This window comes from Sinocyclocheilus grahami, unplaced genomic scaffold (genome assembly GCF_001515645.1).
Source record: "Sinocyclocheilus grahami isolate Dianchi unplaced genomic scaffold, SAMN03320097.WGS_v1.1 scaffold297.1, whole genome shotgun sequence".
Taxonomy (NCBI): domain Eukaryota; kingdom Metazoa; phylum Chordata; class Actinopteri; order Cypriniformes; family Cyprinidae; genus Sinocyclocheilus; species Sinocyclocheilus grahami.
The window spans coordinates 1,285,101-1,301,530 of record NW_015505476.1 but is presented as its reverse complement, the minus strand read 5'-3'; the positions used below and the strand labels follow the sequence as shown (position 1 = coordinate 1,301,530).

General features: G+C 37.9%; 1 protein-coding gene across 1 annotated transcript; it reads left to right on the top strand.

Annotated features, from left to right (window-relative positions):
- Nucleotides 1-2,123: 2,123 nt before the first annotated feature.
- Nucleotides 2,124-15,955, top strand: LOC107601029 (protein FAM135A-like). Its single transcript, XM_016293044.1, has 16 exons — nt 2,124-2,129; nt 4,892-5,045; nt 6,554-6,631; nt 7,030-7,079; nt 7,599-7,757; nt 7,933-8,006; nt 8,104-8,258; nt 10,261-12,064; nt 12,761-12,921; nt 13,025-13,116; nt 13,336-13,433; nt 14,021-14,172; nt 14,267-14,377; nt 14,460-14,573; nt 14,788-14,989; nt 15,516-15,955. The coding sequence occupies exons 1-16, from the start codon at nt 2,124-2,126 to the stop codon at nt 15,538-15,540; spliced, it is 3,435 nt and encodes a 1,144-aa protein (XP_016148530.1). The 3' UTR covers nt 15,541-15,955.
- The last annotated feature ends 475 nt before the right edge of the window (nt 15,956-16,430 follow it).

The window sequence follows — 16,430 nt, the reverse complement described above, 5'->3', positions numbered from 1 at the left end:
ACCCTAATCCAATTCCCAAATGAGAGTAAATACAACAGAGTTACTGCAATATGTACAATATGTATGTATTTCCGCCCGGAACTGCTTCCCTTTACAACAGTGAGCGCAAGCTACATTAAAGTGATTATTACGTTTTGAATATGGATATTTTTCTTACAAAAACGCATTGATTCGCTACAGAAGGCCTTTGTTCACCCTCTGGAGCCATGTGAGACACTTTTTTTTTATGGATGGGCGCTTTTTATTTAACTTCTTTTGGACTGATGCATGCAACACCCGCTGAGTGCCATGAAACCGCATGAAAGATCAAAGACAATTTTTAATATAACTCCGACTGGATTCGTCTGATTCATCATTTTTGGGTGAACTAACCCTTTAACCCTCTATTTAAAGAAAATTATATTCCAAGTGCACCACACATTGTTATCAACTTGATGTAAATGTTAAACAAATCACTTAAGTATCTTAGCAGAAAAGATGCATGAACTACAACTACATCTTGTAAAAGCTTGTCTTATACATATTATATGTTCAGATATAATATGAGGAAAATGCTTAAAAAAAATCTCAAGTCAAGTTAATTCAAATTCAAAATGACTGAAGGTATAACACCAGTACTATTATTAACTATAAATGTTCTATAAAAACAACAGCATGTCAGCCTGTCACCATGATGCAAACATGAAATATCAGACCTACAGTAGAAGTTACAGGTTTTTTTATTCGCTTGCGCTGCTTTTCAATTGTTTTTCTGTGTAAACATGGACACGTTTGACTGTTGCACTTGCATTTCTTGCAGCGTCTCATGCAATAAACGGCATTATAAAAATGCGGCACTCAAGTTAAAAGAAGTTCACGCCCATCTTCTTGTATGTTTTTCCTATTCCACTGCCTTCGTCACATCTTTGTCAACAGAAAAGCGCATTCTGTATGAATGGCACCTAGCGATATGAGCGCGTCACACGTGAGCGGTTAATCACGTGCGCCGACATGTGGTTGGATCGTTGCTTTCTCTTTACTGTTATCATTAGCATATTGTAAAAGTGTCAGCCCTATCGAGAGTACCTCTACACATAAACAACTTATGCGCGTGATGCTGTTAATGTAAAACACGCATGTGCTGAGCCTTGTTTATGTGCAGAGGAAAGCAATGCGCATGCATTATGGAACTTTTTTTTTTTTTTTTTGGTGAACAAAGTATTCTCGTAGCGTTGCAAAATTACGGTTGAACCACTGATGTCACATGGACTATTTTATCAATATTCTTACTATGTTTCTGGGCCTGGGAACATTTCTGTTTCATTGCTGCCTATGCAGGGTCAGAGAGCTCTCGGATTTCATCAAAAATATCTAAATTTGCATTCTAAAGATGAACGAAGGTCTTACAGGTTTGGAATGACAAGAGGGTGAGTAATTAATGACAGAATTTTCATTTTGGGGTGAACTGTCCCTTTAACAGCCTGTACAACTTGAATTGTCAGTCATGTCTATAGCACAAATGGTGCAGGACACAAAGTGAGCTTTGGGTTAGCAGTTTAAATAGCTAAGTATGCATAGGTCATAGATATAGACAAAATAAATGCATTTCCGTATTTAACATGAGGATGCCATTTCTATTAGCAGATAATCTCAGAATACAATTGAGGTTAACTGCAGATTGCACCAGTTTCAGTATGTGCCAGAAACCTGAAATGACCCAGCATGCGGTACAGGTATTTGAACACTCCATACCTAGTCTTATAAGCATAGAAGCATGGGCATTTCAGCACACAAGAGCCTAATGGCCCATTCCTGTAATGTGATCTCTAGAGGCCATTGTGCAATATGAAAAGCCACAGTTTTATTCAGCACAGGTAAGAGTTAAGTTAATGTGCTGCCCACATCTCAAAACCAGTCACTAGAGGTGGGCGGTATGAGTATAAAACAGGTCGATTACTAGTATATAAAGTTATTTTTGCTGGATATCCATATCAAAAATGTTTTTTTTTGTGGTAAAATATGTTGTTTAAAGGGATAGTCTACCAAAAACTGAAAATTCTGTCATCATTTATTCACCCTAATGTCATTCCAATCTTGTATGACTTAAATTCTTCTGCAGAACATAAAAGAAAATATATTGAAGAATGTCGGTAATCAAATGGCCTCAGTTCCCATTTACTTCCATTATGTGGATAGAAAATAAAATGGAGGTCAGTGGGAACTGATACTGTTTGGTTGCCAACATTCTTTAAAATATCTTTTTTATGTTCCGCAGAAGATTATACAGTTGAGTAAATGATAGAATTTTCATTTTTAGATCTATCCCTTTAAGTTAGTCATACGTTTATGCAGCATCACACTTTCTATGTCGCAATGTAAATGTCTAAAGAGTCTGTTTTCAAAGCAAAGGAAGAAACACTAGATTATGGCCAGTGCTCAGTAGGGTTGTTTGGTGTCAACACAGCAGTTTGCAGTCTCAGGTTAACATTCCACATCTGCTGACATTGTTGCCGCAGGTCTAGCTAAAATACAGAGCCATTGGGTTTGCTCAGCTGTGCGACGGGAAGCACAACGCAACCGTCATTCTCCTCTTCAGGTCCTGCAGGGGGACTAGTTGTTTGTTCCTGTTCCCAGATCTGTGTTCTGGCCAGCCGGTTGTATTCTTGCGTATCTCCTCGCTCCCACAAAAGTGCCTCTGTGTGCTTTTGATGTCATGATATTCTTGTCAGAAGGAAAATTGCAGCTCTATTTTGGTTGCCTGAACTTCCTCTTTCATTGCAAATGCATGGGAGGATGGAGCACAGGATATAAACACGAGCTGTTTGGATACAGCCGTGTGCTGGAGCTCTCTGATGAGATCAGTGTGTCCGGATTATTCAGCCGAGCTCTGATGAGTAGAAATGAGGAACTGAGAGGGTGTGAGATATATATTTGCCTGTCACAGCAGCTTCTTCCTTTCTAAGAACCGCAGTAATGAGAGTAGCTGACCAGTTTCTTGAAAAAAAAAAAAAATGCAGAAACTATTTTTTTTTCAAGAGGTTTGGTTGTGTTATTGGTTTGTAAACTGAATTTTTCTGTGCTGAATACGGTATTAATATATTCTGACAGCGTTTTCTGCATTGCTGAATCTGTGGCGGCAAAAGAAATGACGCTTTAGCTGAGTTGTAGTCTGAATTCATTGTTATGAGGAGAAAAACAGGCACTGCAAAATAGCTAATTCGTTGAAAAAAATTAAATAAACAACTCCTTTTCAAATGTTATGATGTGTTATGAATAGGGATGCAAGATATATCGGCCACCATATCGGTATCGGCCGATAAATGCTCATTTTTTCTGTTATCGGTATCGGCCTGATAAGAAAATTTGGCCGATATCTTAAAGCCGATAAATAATGCATTATTTCCTTCAGAGACACTTCAGATGCGTGCTGTTCGTTTGCAGCCTTTTGTGCAATTGTACGTTGTAATATTGTGTTTATTTGATGTATTTTACTCACCGACGCTGCATTTATTTGTTTAAAAATGCATTCAAAACAGTAAATATTATTACAGTTACTATCTCTATTATCCTATTATACTATCTCCAGTCTTCAGTGTCACATGAATCTTCAGAAATCATTCTAATATGCTGATTTGCTGCTCAAGAAACCTTTCTTGTTATTGTCAGTGTCAGACAGTTGTGAAGTTATGATTTTAAGGAAACTGATAAATTAATACATTATTTTTATTAATAGAAAGTACAAAAGAACAGCATTTATTTGAAATACAAGACTTTTGTAACATAACTAAAGAATAATTAAATAGAATTAGACTCCGAGTATAGGGCTGCCACTAACGACTGTTTTTATTTCGATTAATCTATCGACTAATTTATCGATTAATCTAAACGATTAATTTCCAGCAAAATAAAAATCAACAATTTTACTTAAGAATATTTTATTAAACTATATTTCATTAAACCAAATGAAATCCAAAAGTAAAGTGCAACATAAATGCAAGAAGCAAGTGTCCATCTCATAGTCCAAATCACTGAAATCAAAGTTCAGTATTATAGTGTAAGAATGACAACATATCCACGTATTCTAGTCTACTTCTAATAAAATTATAATCAAAAAACACGTTTTAAAGGAGTATTTACCAGAAATATTATTTACCAGAATTTATTTAGGAGAAAAATTTAAATGTGCAGTATTTCTGAAAAAAAAAAAAAAAACTTAATAAAATCAATTAATTGGAGATGCTTTTGATTATTCAAATTTTATGGAACCATTAAAATAGAATCCAGAAAATAATGGAAAACAGAATTAGGTAAAGATAAAACTGTAAAACTCAATTAATTAGACAGGCACGCGCGCACACACACACAAATATCCTTACTCAACCAAATCAACATTTAATGTGCAAAAGAGAGAAAATGTCTAGACACTTCCCTATTAGGTATTAATTGCACAGGTTTCATTGACATGAAATGCTCTTTTAAAAAGTAAGTAGTGTATTTTTCGTTTTATTCAATTAGTCTAAAACACTTTGCTGACTTAACATTTGCAAAGTACAGAGGCAGTGATTTTCTCATATCAGTGAGAGTTTTAAATGTGTCCATAAATAGACATCATTATGTAACTAAAAGGCTTGAGCTGTTACTGTAAATAAGATGATGTGATTTTTACAGTACAGCAATTCTCTTGAGACCCCAGTCACATTAAGATGTCATGTAGGTTTCTGAAGGACCAAAATGAGCTCTAGTAGAGATACCTTAATACCTTAATACCTTCATTGAATAAGAAACTTTTCTCAAATCCAAAAGATTGTGTCACTAAAGGGAATTGGGTATTATCATAATGCAAAAACTTTTAATGCTCCTGCTGTTGATGCAGCGTTTAGTGATGCATCAAGTCCTCTTTCATGATTTGCAGGGCAAAACCTTCCTGGTATCGGATCAGTGCCTACAGCACGCCTTCAGCCTGCACCAGAACATGTGTGCCAGCTTGCTGCGGGCATATCAGGGCCTGTTCTGCTATTTAACCTCCCTGACCAAGAATCTTCCCGCATCCCAGCGCATAGAGCTAGGTATGTAGTCCGTCAGAGCTGAGAGAATAAGTCTTGTTTCCAACCTGAGTTGGAAGACTGAAATTATTTATTTTTAAAACATTTTTACACTGCACTTCAATCTTTGACCCTGTATAAAGCTTTTTTTGTAGCTGGCTGTCATGATGTTTTGCTTTAATTTGCTTAACAGGGTGTCATTTGAACAAAACTTTGATTACTAAAGCCAGTTTAATCGCTGAGTTTCAGTATGTGTATGTGTTCTAGGGGTGAGCAATATACACTACTGTCCAAAAATTTGCGGACTGTACATTTTTTATGTATTGTTAATCAGAAAGGATTTAATAAATTAATCATAAAAGTGACCAAAAAAATAATCTGTTTTAAATATTTTATAGTTCTCATATAAATCAAACAATGTATCATGGTTTCCACAAAAATATTAAGCAGCACAAATGTTTTCAACATTGATTAAAAAAAAGGGGAAAAAAGGTTTCTTGAGCACTAAATAAGCATATTAGAATGATTTCTGAAGAATCATATAACTCCAAAGACTGAAGTAATTATTACTGAAAATAATTTGCCGTCACAGGATCAAATTATATTTGAAAATATATTAAAATTTTACATTTCACAATATTATTACTTAATTTTGAGCAAAAGAGAAAAAAATCCAAAACATTTAAAAATTTTTTTAAAAAATCCCTCCAACCCAAACTTTTGAACAGAAGACCATAAGAAATTAGTGTGGTAGAAATTTTAATTTAGGGAGAATATTTAGAAGAACTTGTTAGGGGAAAAAATACTATATATATATATATCATTTTCTCCACTGAACATTTGGAAGTACATTTAGAGACGCTGGTTGAAACTCCTGGGGCTAAAAGTCAGAATTGTACATTTTCAGTGCTCCATAATATTTGTATATATATATATATATTCTTTTAATTGTAAGTGATTATATTTATTACATTTAAACTTTTATATATTAATGTTTATTTTATATAAGTTTTATAAAATATTATTTTTTGCTTATTGCCTTCTATATCTATATCTATCTGTATATCTGTTTTGTTGTATATGCTTTGGATCATTTGCTTTCACATATTAATATATATGTTTTAATCTCATCAGAGCCCATCAGATCACTAAATACTCACTCACACTAATGTAACCATTCACTTGAAAATCTATTTAGAGACTCTTGAAGAGCTGCTGTTCTGGACATTTACGTGTTAATGTTTGTTTAACTGCATATTGTATGCCTCTGCCCTCTCTTATGTATGAGTCAGCATGCGGATGCTTTAATCTCCCATTTTTGTGTGTTTGGACCTCAGAACTAGTCTATAATACGTCTTTCCCTCCAGAACATTCACTGTAAGCCCTCACTCACTCAAAGCTAAACTACTCACCCCTTGCTGCTTCTGACATTGACTGAACTTGCATGTATTTAAGGGTTCATTTTAAGCTCAAACAGCAAAAGGGGAGAGTGAAAGTTTTAAACGTGCCTATATGTGCAATCCCACCACTAGCCAAGCCCAGCATGCAGGTCCTTTATGAACGAGTTCTCAGAAGACCTTACCCTCCAGGCCAAAGGCACGTCTACATAGGTATGTCCCTCCAAAGCCGACCCTCAAAATCGCTCCACATGCCTCTTGCCTTTCATTCGTGTCTTCTTTTAGCTTTCTTTCTTCCGTTCCCTCTAACTTGGATGTTTGTCACTTGTTTGGCAAGTGTCCTTCAGTGAGGGAGCTTTTAGCTCAACTTAGTCATCCTTTCCTTTAGTAGTATCTCAGATCTCAGGCTGACTTGGGATCAGTCTTATTTCTTGAACGTTGCTGGTATTCTCTGTACTTTGACTCCTACTTCCTGTGCTGTTGATCCTCTAGATCACTCTCATGTGCTGTCAATCACAGGCTCTTCAGACAGACCCTTGTCTCTCATTCACTCCATACTGCTGCTGTAGGACCAACATTTTTACTCTTCTTTTTTTCCTTTTTTTTTTTAGAGGAACTTGATGTGGAGGCCCGACTTAATGAGCTTTGTGAACAAGTCAAGGTATGTCAAGGGAAGTTATTACCATTTAATACAAAAAATACAGAGCAGGATGTGTCCCAAACAAGTCAATCTCTTTATTAAACTTTATAGAATGTTATAGAACTTTATTGAAGGGTCTTGTTACCACCTGGCAACATTTGTAAAGCAGAATTTGGTTATTTTATAGTTTATGAGCAGTGTTGCTCATTTATAAGTTATAGGCCAAAAGTTTGGAATGTGAATCAACAAATCAGTATGTAAAATAAAATGAATATGAATAATGATGTGTTTTGGTTTGCATCCATCAATTTTCAATGTTTCAATTATACAAACATAGGCATTACAACTTGGTAATTTAATGTATAAATCATTTTTGTTGAAGCAAAAATAAATACATTGTGAGATATACCATTATTATAATATAACATAATCCATAAGTTAAGGTCATGACTCTCACCGCTGTGGTTGTTGCTTGGCTGGTATATCATGATGGTGTACTACACTCTTTTATATTTATGGTTGTGTGTATGTATCTTGTAGCAGAGGGCAGAGAGCCCAGATGAGTTGGCTGAACTGGTGAACATGAATTTGGCACAGCTGTGCTCTCTGCTCATGGCATTGTGGGGGAATTTCCTGGAAGTGGTGTCCCTAAATGAGCGGGTCTCTGCGCTGTTGGCCCAGGAGCACCATACACTACGGGTGAGTTGTGAGATTTTTATCATATGCATATTCTAATTGCGTACTTTCATTGTGTTATGCATTGCATTCTGACACATCTTGTAACACAAAGATGCAAGAAATTGATGTTGCATATTTAGGAGTGTTTGTGCACAGTATATTTCTGGCTTTACTTATGTTGTATTTACAATTTTAGGTGCAAAGATTTGCAGAAGCTTTCTTTTGTCTTGAACACCCAAGACAGAGTGCACTGGCTTACCAGGAACTGCAGTACGGCTTCGAATATCATTACTGTAATGTAGTTATTTAGCACACAGAGAAGATGTGAATTATCATGATAATTCAAATTAACTACTTTATTCAACAGTGCTCACAGTCACCAACAGATGACCACAGCTATCAAGAACTCCTCCTACTTCTTGTCCTTGCCACCTCTTCCTGTTGAATGTGCTGATCTTGATGGGGATGTGAACTCCCTACCAATCATATTTGAGGACAGATATTTGGAATCAGTTACTGAAGGTATGTGTAACGGCACTTCTGGATCAATAACATTATAATCTTTGATTATCCTTTTAACCATCAGCTCATATATATATTAGGGATGGGAAGATTCCCCGATTTGCTCGGTGCATCAGCATAAAAAGTTAACGATGCGGTGCATCGGTTTAAAAAGTGTGCATCGGCTACAAGTTGTCATTTATATCACGATGCATCGTTTCTAACATAGTTGCATCGGTAAAAAACGATTTATTTATATATAATTACTTGTGGGTGCGCTATACTTTTATTGTTTAGAAAGTGATCAATATTTTATAAGTAGATTGATATCTCCTCTCTAAACTGTTTCTCAAGCACGCTCTCTCATCACCGCTGCTGCTGCGTGAATAAGACGCATCATCACAACACCACGGAGACTCGAGGAAAAACTGGGATTAAAGTCCAAAACATGACTTGAAATAACCTAACAAATCAATAGGGGCTAAAGCGGTTCCATTAACGACTAATTAAATTCACATTCCCTCACTAATTTGTGCACGCTTATTCTTAAGCAGACCTTAATGTCGATCATGTATCAAATCGATCCTCTATGACAAACGGCGAATATATCTGTGCTGTTTAATGCATTTGAGATGTTGTGTTTTCCTCGGTGCATAACTGACTTGTCACAGGTATATTTTTCATCTGTAAATGTTAGAAATCATGCAAACATATCCATTTTGCTGTCAGGAGTGGGCGAGGCTGACGCACTGTTGTATCGAGTCATGAGATGCACATCCCTAATAATATATTTTATAAAACTATTTGATTTTGAAAGTGTTCAAGATTTGTGCAAGCTTTAAAGTATGCTTTTGCTGGACAAAAAAAAAAACTAAATCAGGGGTGTTTGATCCTACTTCTACAGGACCACCTTCATAGATAGTTTAACTCCAACCTATCTGGTTCAGTTATGTGTTTTATAAGGGTTAGAGCCTAACTAACTTTGGCCCTCCTGGAGCACCAAGGACTGGACACACCTGAACCAAATGTAGTGAAAAGGGACAAGACCTTTGAAATGTCAGATTTTGTGCTAGTTCATGCTGTCTTTAAGATAAACTTGGTGTGGCATAGTGGTTTGGTTATAAAAAGCTTAAAGGTTCAGACCCTTCATAAGGCAATTCACAATTATTTCCTTAAAGGGCAAGTTCACCCAAAAATGAAATTTCTGTCATTACCCAATCTCTTGTTGTTCCAAACCTGTACACAAATTAAGATATTTTTGATGAATTCCGAGAGCTTTCTGTCCCTCCCATCGACGGCATGGCTCTTAACACGTTCAAGGTTCAGAAACGTAGTAAGTGCGCAAAGAAAACAAAAAAAACAACTTTATTCAACAATTCGTCTACGCCACGTCTCTCTGGCGCCATTTTGGAGAGTATCACATACGTAAACAACGTATGTACGTGGATACGTTGTTTATGGTTTGATCTGAGCAAATTGTTGAATAAAGTCGTTATTTTTGTTCCCTTTCGATACTTCACTCGTACTGCGTCTTGCTAGACGCATATAGGGAAAAAGCCTTTTTTCTCCTGAACTGAAGCCTATTCATTCACGCAGTGAAACTGCACGGCCATTGGTTCGTGCAGAGCTTAAAAAACGAACCAATGGCTCAGCAGTGGCAGCTTACAAAAAGTATTCCCGTAGCTTTGTAAAATTACGACTGAACCACTGATGTCACATGGATTATTTTAACGATGTCCTTACTACGTTTCTGGACCTTGCTCGTGTTAGGATCCTTGCTGTCTATGGGAGGGTCAAAGAGCTCTCAGAATTCATCAAAAATATCTTAATTTGTGTTCCAAAGATGAACAAAGATCTTACAGGTTTGGAACGACATGAGGGTGAGTAATAAATTCATTTTTGGGTGAACTATCCTGTTAATGTTAGTTTGCACAATGGAAACAGTCCCTGTAGTTAAGTGACTATTCACTTAGGATAAATAGTCTGCTAAACTACTACTTACCATATTTCTTCTACCCTGAAGATCGAGATGGTCCATGGCTTGGTCTTCACAACACCAGGAGCAGCTCTGTGTCCACTAAAGCAGACAGGTCCAACTCAAAGGACTGCCTTGCTAGTGGATTGGGAGGCCTTGGCCCGTACCCAGATAAGCAGCAAGCTGCCCTTGCCATGGCTTGGCCTGAACAGAATGAGCCTCCCCTCAAATCCAAAGCCAAATCTATCAAGCTAAAGAAGAATGCCAAGACTGAAAATTCAAAGAAGCTGATCAGGCAGATCTCGAAAGACTCCGTGGTCCTCACAGGCTACAAGAACTTGAAGGTTCCTCATGGTGAACCGACCACCAAGTCCAAAGAAGTTGACACTCAGTGCAATCCGAAAGACGAGCTAGATGATGTAGGCAAATATATCCACCAGAATGAAACTGCAACCACGCATTGTGCTCAGAATACTAAACACTGCACCACAAGTGACATTCAAGGCGATGTTGGCATCCAGAGCGACAGCTTTTCCAATCTTTTGAGTTTGCAAATGCAGGCTAGGCCCCAGGCAGGTACTGGAGCAGAAGCCGCACAAAGCGCAGCTGCCAGAATTGATTTAACACATCCACCCGCTGGGCTCAGACATATTGATGTCAAACCGAGCGACAAGGACCCCTACCAGGGCGATAAGGTCACCATTCTCTTACCGCACCACTCAGATCCAGCCACCAAGAGGGATGTTCCAGAGATCACACAGACCGATTTCTCTGAGTTCAAGAGTCGAGTTGGGGACTGTGCCACGTTCGTTGGAGCTTGTGGAGCCGCGTTAAGAAGTGATTGTGTTCCTCAAGCTTCCTCCAGGCTCTCAGACTCAGGAATCGAGAGTGAGCCCAGTTCTGCAACACAGTTAGCATCGGTTTCTCCATCTCCTTTTGCGAATACTAGCCTGGAGGCACCTACAGAGCCCATTCTACAGATTGCCCACCAGAGACCATCTCTGCTCAGCCCTGCTTCCAAAGGAGCCACCACGTTAGAGGGTCTCAATCCAGAGAGCACCAGCAACATCAGCGGAGTCCAGTCTTCCCTCGCCTCCATAAATTCGCTCCCCTCCGATGATGAGGTGGAGACGGAAGTCACTAGCAGAAAGTCCAGCATCCTTGTGCAGGAACAGAGCCTCATATTTTCAGGAGAAACTCATAGCCTCCCGTTATCAAGCTCTAGAGTTTTGGCTCAACAAAAAGCCTCTATCAGTCATGGAGATAGGCTGCTGTCTTACAATGAGGACTCTGCTATCCAGCCCCGCTGTGAAACTAATGCTCCTGACAGGCCGACAGGATCTAGTGAGACCGACGTTCCAAGTGGTGCACCTTCGGGGCCAGAAGCATGTAGTGAGCCTCAGACGGCTGCCCAGTCCAGTACATCGGTCACAAGCAGCACGGACCTGGTGAAGAAAGGCTTTGTAGAGAACTACTTTGGCTCCCGTTCCAGCACTGATGTATCTGAGATCAGCCCATTGGAGACTGCAGCTGTAACGCTGGGGATTCAGACTTGCCCCAATGCTAATGAAGAAGAGGACGAGGAGGAAGAGCAGGAACATGAGATGATTGAGAACGGTTATTACGAGGAGACAGATGGGCTGGTTTATGTTAATGGACTCCCAGGGGAGGAAGAAAGCTGTGAGGATGAGGGAGCAGAGGGAAGGACCCTTTTTTATGATCACCTGGGTTTGGAACAGCTCCAGGAAACATACATCCCCTCAGCCGGCCTGCAGACAGGGCCTTCTGGACCAGCACCAACCAGCAACGACCTGTGCTGGTACAAGAGCGCCCCCACTGCACAGATGACGGCGTGAGTTTTCTTTTTTTCCCCTTACCCTTTAGTTTTGGAGTTTGCCATGCACAAAAAATGTATAAATATATATATATGTGTGTATATGTATATTGCCAGAGGTCAAGGTTTTTTAAACTGAGGCAATTTTTCAGGTTTGTTTGATGAATAGAAGTTCAAAAGAACTGCTTATTGTAAATAGAAATGTTTAATATTGACATTATAAATGTCTTTAATGTCACTTTTGATTAATTTTATGCATCCCTGCTCAATAAAAGTATTAAATTCTTTCAAATTTTTTACTGGCCCCAAACCTTTTAAACACCAGTATGTTATTCCAAACAATAGTGTCTTTGCCTTCATAATCTTTTATTAAACTTTAATGACTTGCTTCACTTCTACAGCAACTTGCCTTTTTGACTGAAATCATCTAGGGCACACTAGGTATATTATATTAATATGTTAATGTGAATTTTAATGTTAACCAGCTAGCTATTTAGGCATTATTTTAGGCTACTTTCCTAGGTAATGCCATCTTTATATAATCTTTGCTAAATGTGTTGCTGTAATTTAATGCAAATTATTATAATAAATGTTACAACAAATAATGGCAAAAAACTGTAGAGTTCATGTTGCTGCAGATTGTAGATGCATGAACTAATACCTGACAGTAGGTTCCTTTTTTGTGTCACTGTTTGATTGTGTTTCAATCTTTAGGTTTGCCCAAGCAAAAGAGGACTTGAAGCAACTAAAGCTGCCAGGTTTCCTGTACAGCGAGGTGGCAGATCTGGCATCCACTGTGCCATATTTCAGCATGGATGAGGATGAAAACTGTGATGAGGGCATACATTTAATAGTTTGTGTACATGGTCTGGATGGTAAGCAGTCACAATCTTAATGTTGGTAAATCCTATATATAACTCTGAGTCTACATTTACAGATTCAGATAATTTTTTCTTAAAATAAAAATTATTTCTTTAGGTAACAGTGCGGATTTGCGTCTAGTGAAGACTTATTTGGAGCTCGGTTTGCCTGGAGCTCGTATAGATTTCCTAATGTCAGAACGCAATCAGGTAAACTGCACAACAGTCCCATGAACAAGCACTGGGTTTGGGCTGTTTCTAGAATTAATAAATTATGTATTATATAAATTAAAAATAATAATAAGTGCCTCTGAAAGGTATAAATATATGTAAAATCACTGATAAAAATTCAATAGGCTTGGAAGATAAATAATAATTAGAGATATATTTTGAAATATTAACCTTCTTTATTTTTGGTTGTTATTCAAGAATGACACATTTGCTGATTTTGAATCCATGACTGACAGACTTTTGGATGAAATAGTGCAGTACATACAAATCTACAACCTCACAGTTTCCAAGATAAGGTAAGATCTTTTCCTCAAACTCAAATATATTAGAAAGTAAAACTCAATAAAGCATCAAAGTATTTTTAGAGACATTTAACATTTTTAATGGCCCTGTCCGGTGTGACATTTCACAATGATTGATTTTGAGGGCTTTAGACACACTTTTGTCCAGTTATCTTACATATTTTTATTAAATAAATTAAATATTGTTGTGGTGTCAAAACACTAGACTAAAAAACAAACAAACAAAAACACACAAATTCACCACAGGGACACATTTGAAATACTGGGGCTCTTTTTGCCCTCAGCCTTGGTACATTTTTGACCCTGACTTTGGCCCAAAAGAATCCCTCACCCCTTCCCTCTCTTCCAAGACTATGAGGTCTGAACCAGTGTGCATCGTGGTACATTCTGGCCTCATAGGGGGTGCACATGAGCACCATTTTGCACCATAAAATGACAAACAATGTGAATTTAAAATTTATTTTACAGATGTGCAAATCTCTAATTGAATTTGTACTTGACCTGGTTGAAAATATGAGCTTGTCAAAACTAAAACGCACCTAGCCTTAGGATGACAGATTCACTATGTTGGTCTTTCTCAGTTTTGTGGGTCATTCTCTGGGAAATCTGATCGTGCGCTCGGTGCTGACGAGGCCCAGGTTTAAGTGTTATCTCAGCAGACTGCACACGTTTCTATCTCTGTCTGGACCACATCTTGGCACGCTGTACAACAGCTCAGCCCTCGTCAATACCGGTAAACCATCCTCATGAACTCAGCAGTTTTCTGAAGACAGTCATTTACGAGCCATTCATTTTTAAACGGTTTCTCTCGTTTTTCTCTGTGTCAGGGTTGTGGTTTATGCAGAAGTGGAAGAAATCTGGCTCTCTGCTGCAGCTGACCTGTCGCGACCACTCTGACCCACGCCAGACCTTCCTCTATAAGCTAAGCAAGAAAGCAGGTTAGCGTGACGTTATTTTGGTTCCACCAAGTTGATGTTAGTTTAGGTTTCTCCATATACCAACTCTCAAACTCCGTTTCAGGTCTTCAGTTCTTTAAGAACGTGGTGCTGGTGGGGTCTCTTCAGGACAGATATGTCCCCTATCACTCTGCTCGAATCGAGATGTGCAAAACAGCCTTAAAGGACAAACAGACTGGTGAGAATTAAAGGAGGAGTTTTCATCATTTATTTACCCTCATGTCATTCCAAACCCATATAACTTCTACTACCAAAAGTTTTAGGTCAATGAAATTCAAGTTAATACTTGGCAAGGATAAAGATCTTAGGTTTTAGGGTTGTTTTACTGCTTCTACCAACAAATTTCTCTCCTTTTGCTGGTTCTTTCCCTCTTTATCTTCTTGTGTGATCAGGTCCAGTGTATGCCGAGATGATCGAGAACCTTCTTCTCCCTGTGCTTCAGAACAAAGACTGCAACCTGGTGCGTTACGATGTCATCCATGCGTTGCCCAACACCGCCAACTCCCTGATTGGCCGGGCAGCCCACATCGCCGTCCTGGACTCTGAGATTTTCCTGGAAAAGTTCTTCCTGGTGGCAGGGCTCAAGTTTTTTCAGTAGGTTTGCTAGATCGGAAGCGAATACCTCACTGCAAACGGCCGTTTTTCTGGTTCTTTTTTCCTCACGGTTTTAAGTATGCTCTTGGAGGTAAAGCAAAATATATCAGTGTTCTTTTTGTTGTTGATTTTGTTTCTATTTAGTCTGTCGTGAATGTGGAACTTACCGTTTTTATTTTTCTACTGCCATTTTTTTAATGGTCTATTCATTATTAAGAAAATCAAACCGCCTTGTGGTATTTTTTTCAGTGTTATTTATGTAAAACTTTCCTTTTTACCATTTTCATTTAACAATTCATTCTATTAAACGATCTTATTCTGAACTGGAAATGTAGCTGCTAAAAAAGAATGAACTATTTATTCGGGGTTGAAATCCAGGTCGTTTTCATGGTAAAAGCATATTCAATTGAACATTTTGGCATCTAGGGTTGGCTTGCATCCGAACTGCATAAAACATATTTTCTATTAAGAAATTGCCATTTGACTACACGTTTTTTACAATTTTTTTTTTTTTACAACGTCAATGGCTTCCTGAACCTAGACGAACATGATTGTAGCTGAAACGAAGCAGCCTTGGACCGCGTGTTGGTTTTATACGATGTCTCTGGTGCCCATTGCATTCTCATGCACAATCTTCTCAACCCAGCCTGGAGTTGGGTGGAGAAAACGCACGCTTAGCATGTTAGTATTTTCTTTTTATTACAGGGGAGACAGGTAACAAATTAACAATGGGCCAGGTGTATGGGCTAGAGGGTTAGTCAGTTTAAAACAGCACAAATACTAGTAATCGGATCACATAGTTGTGGGAAAGTATTTATGTTCAGTTTCCTATGGAGGAATTTGTTGATGCTTGTGTGCAAAATACTTTAAATAAAACATTGGAATTATCCTGGTTTTGTTCAAATGGTTTTGTAACATGAACTCCACATTTCATTAAATGTATTCGCAAATAAATGTTTTTGTCCTCTTTTTTATTAATAGAAGCTTTGTTTTCATGAATTACTGTATTTATTTTAAATTAAAGGAATAGTTCCAAACCTGTGGAAGGCTATTTCCATAATGGTAGGTAATTACAATCTCACATTTGTAAATTTAGTTGTCCCATTTTGTAATTTTATGTCTTCCACTTGTGACTTGTGTGCTATCATGAGTATTTTGAAGTCATACAAAAGCATTGTGTAAGGCACATTAATACAGAGTAATATAATACTTATTATAAAACACACCACTTTTACTGTACTTTTATTGTATTTTTGGTCTTTCTATGAACTTGTATGAAAAAGAGTTGCATGTTGGGTCATTGACACATTTTCTTCTCTAGATGGCACTGGTTACTAGATCTCTGAATGAAAGACATGTTATGCTGGTAAACTTTTGATGCATTTCATATTATACTTAAGTGTTATTTTAGTATCATTGAGATACTATTATAGTTTTTATT

Bases quoted from the DNA above. Each gene is read 5' to 3' on its own strand.
- LOC107601029 (XM_016293044.1), top strand. The intron at 12,922-13,024 runs GTAAGCAGTCAC...TTATTTCTTTAG, and splicing joins TTGTGTACATGGTCTGGATG to GTAACAGTGCGGATTTGCGT. The intron at 14,990-15,515 runs GTAGGTTTGCTA...ACAACGTCAATG, and splicing joins GCAGGGCTCAAGTTTTTTCA to GCTTCCTGAACCTAGACGAA.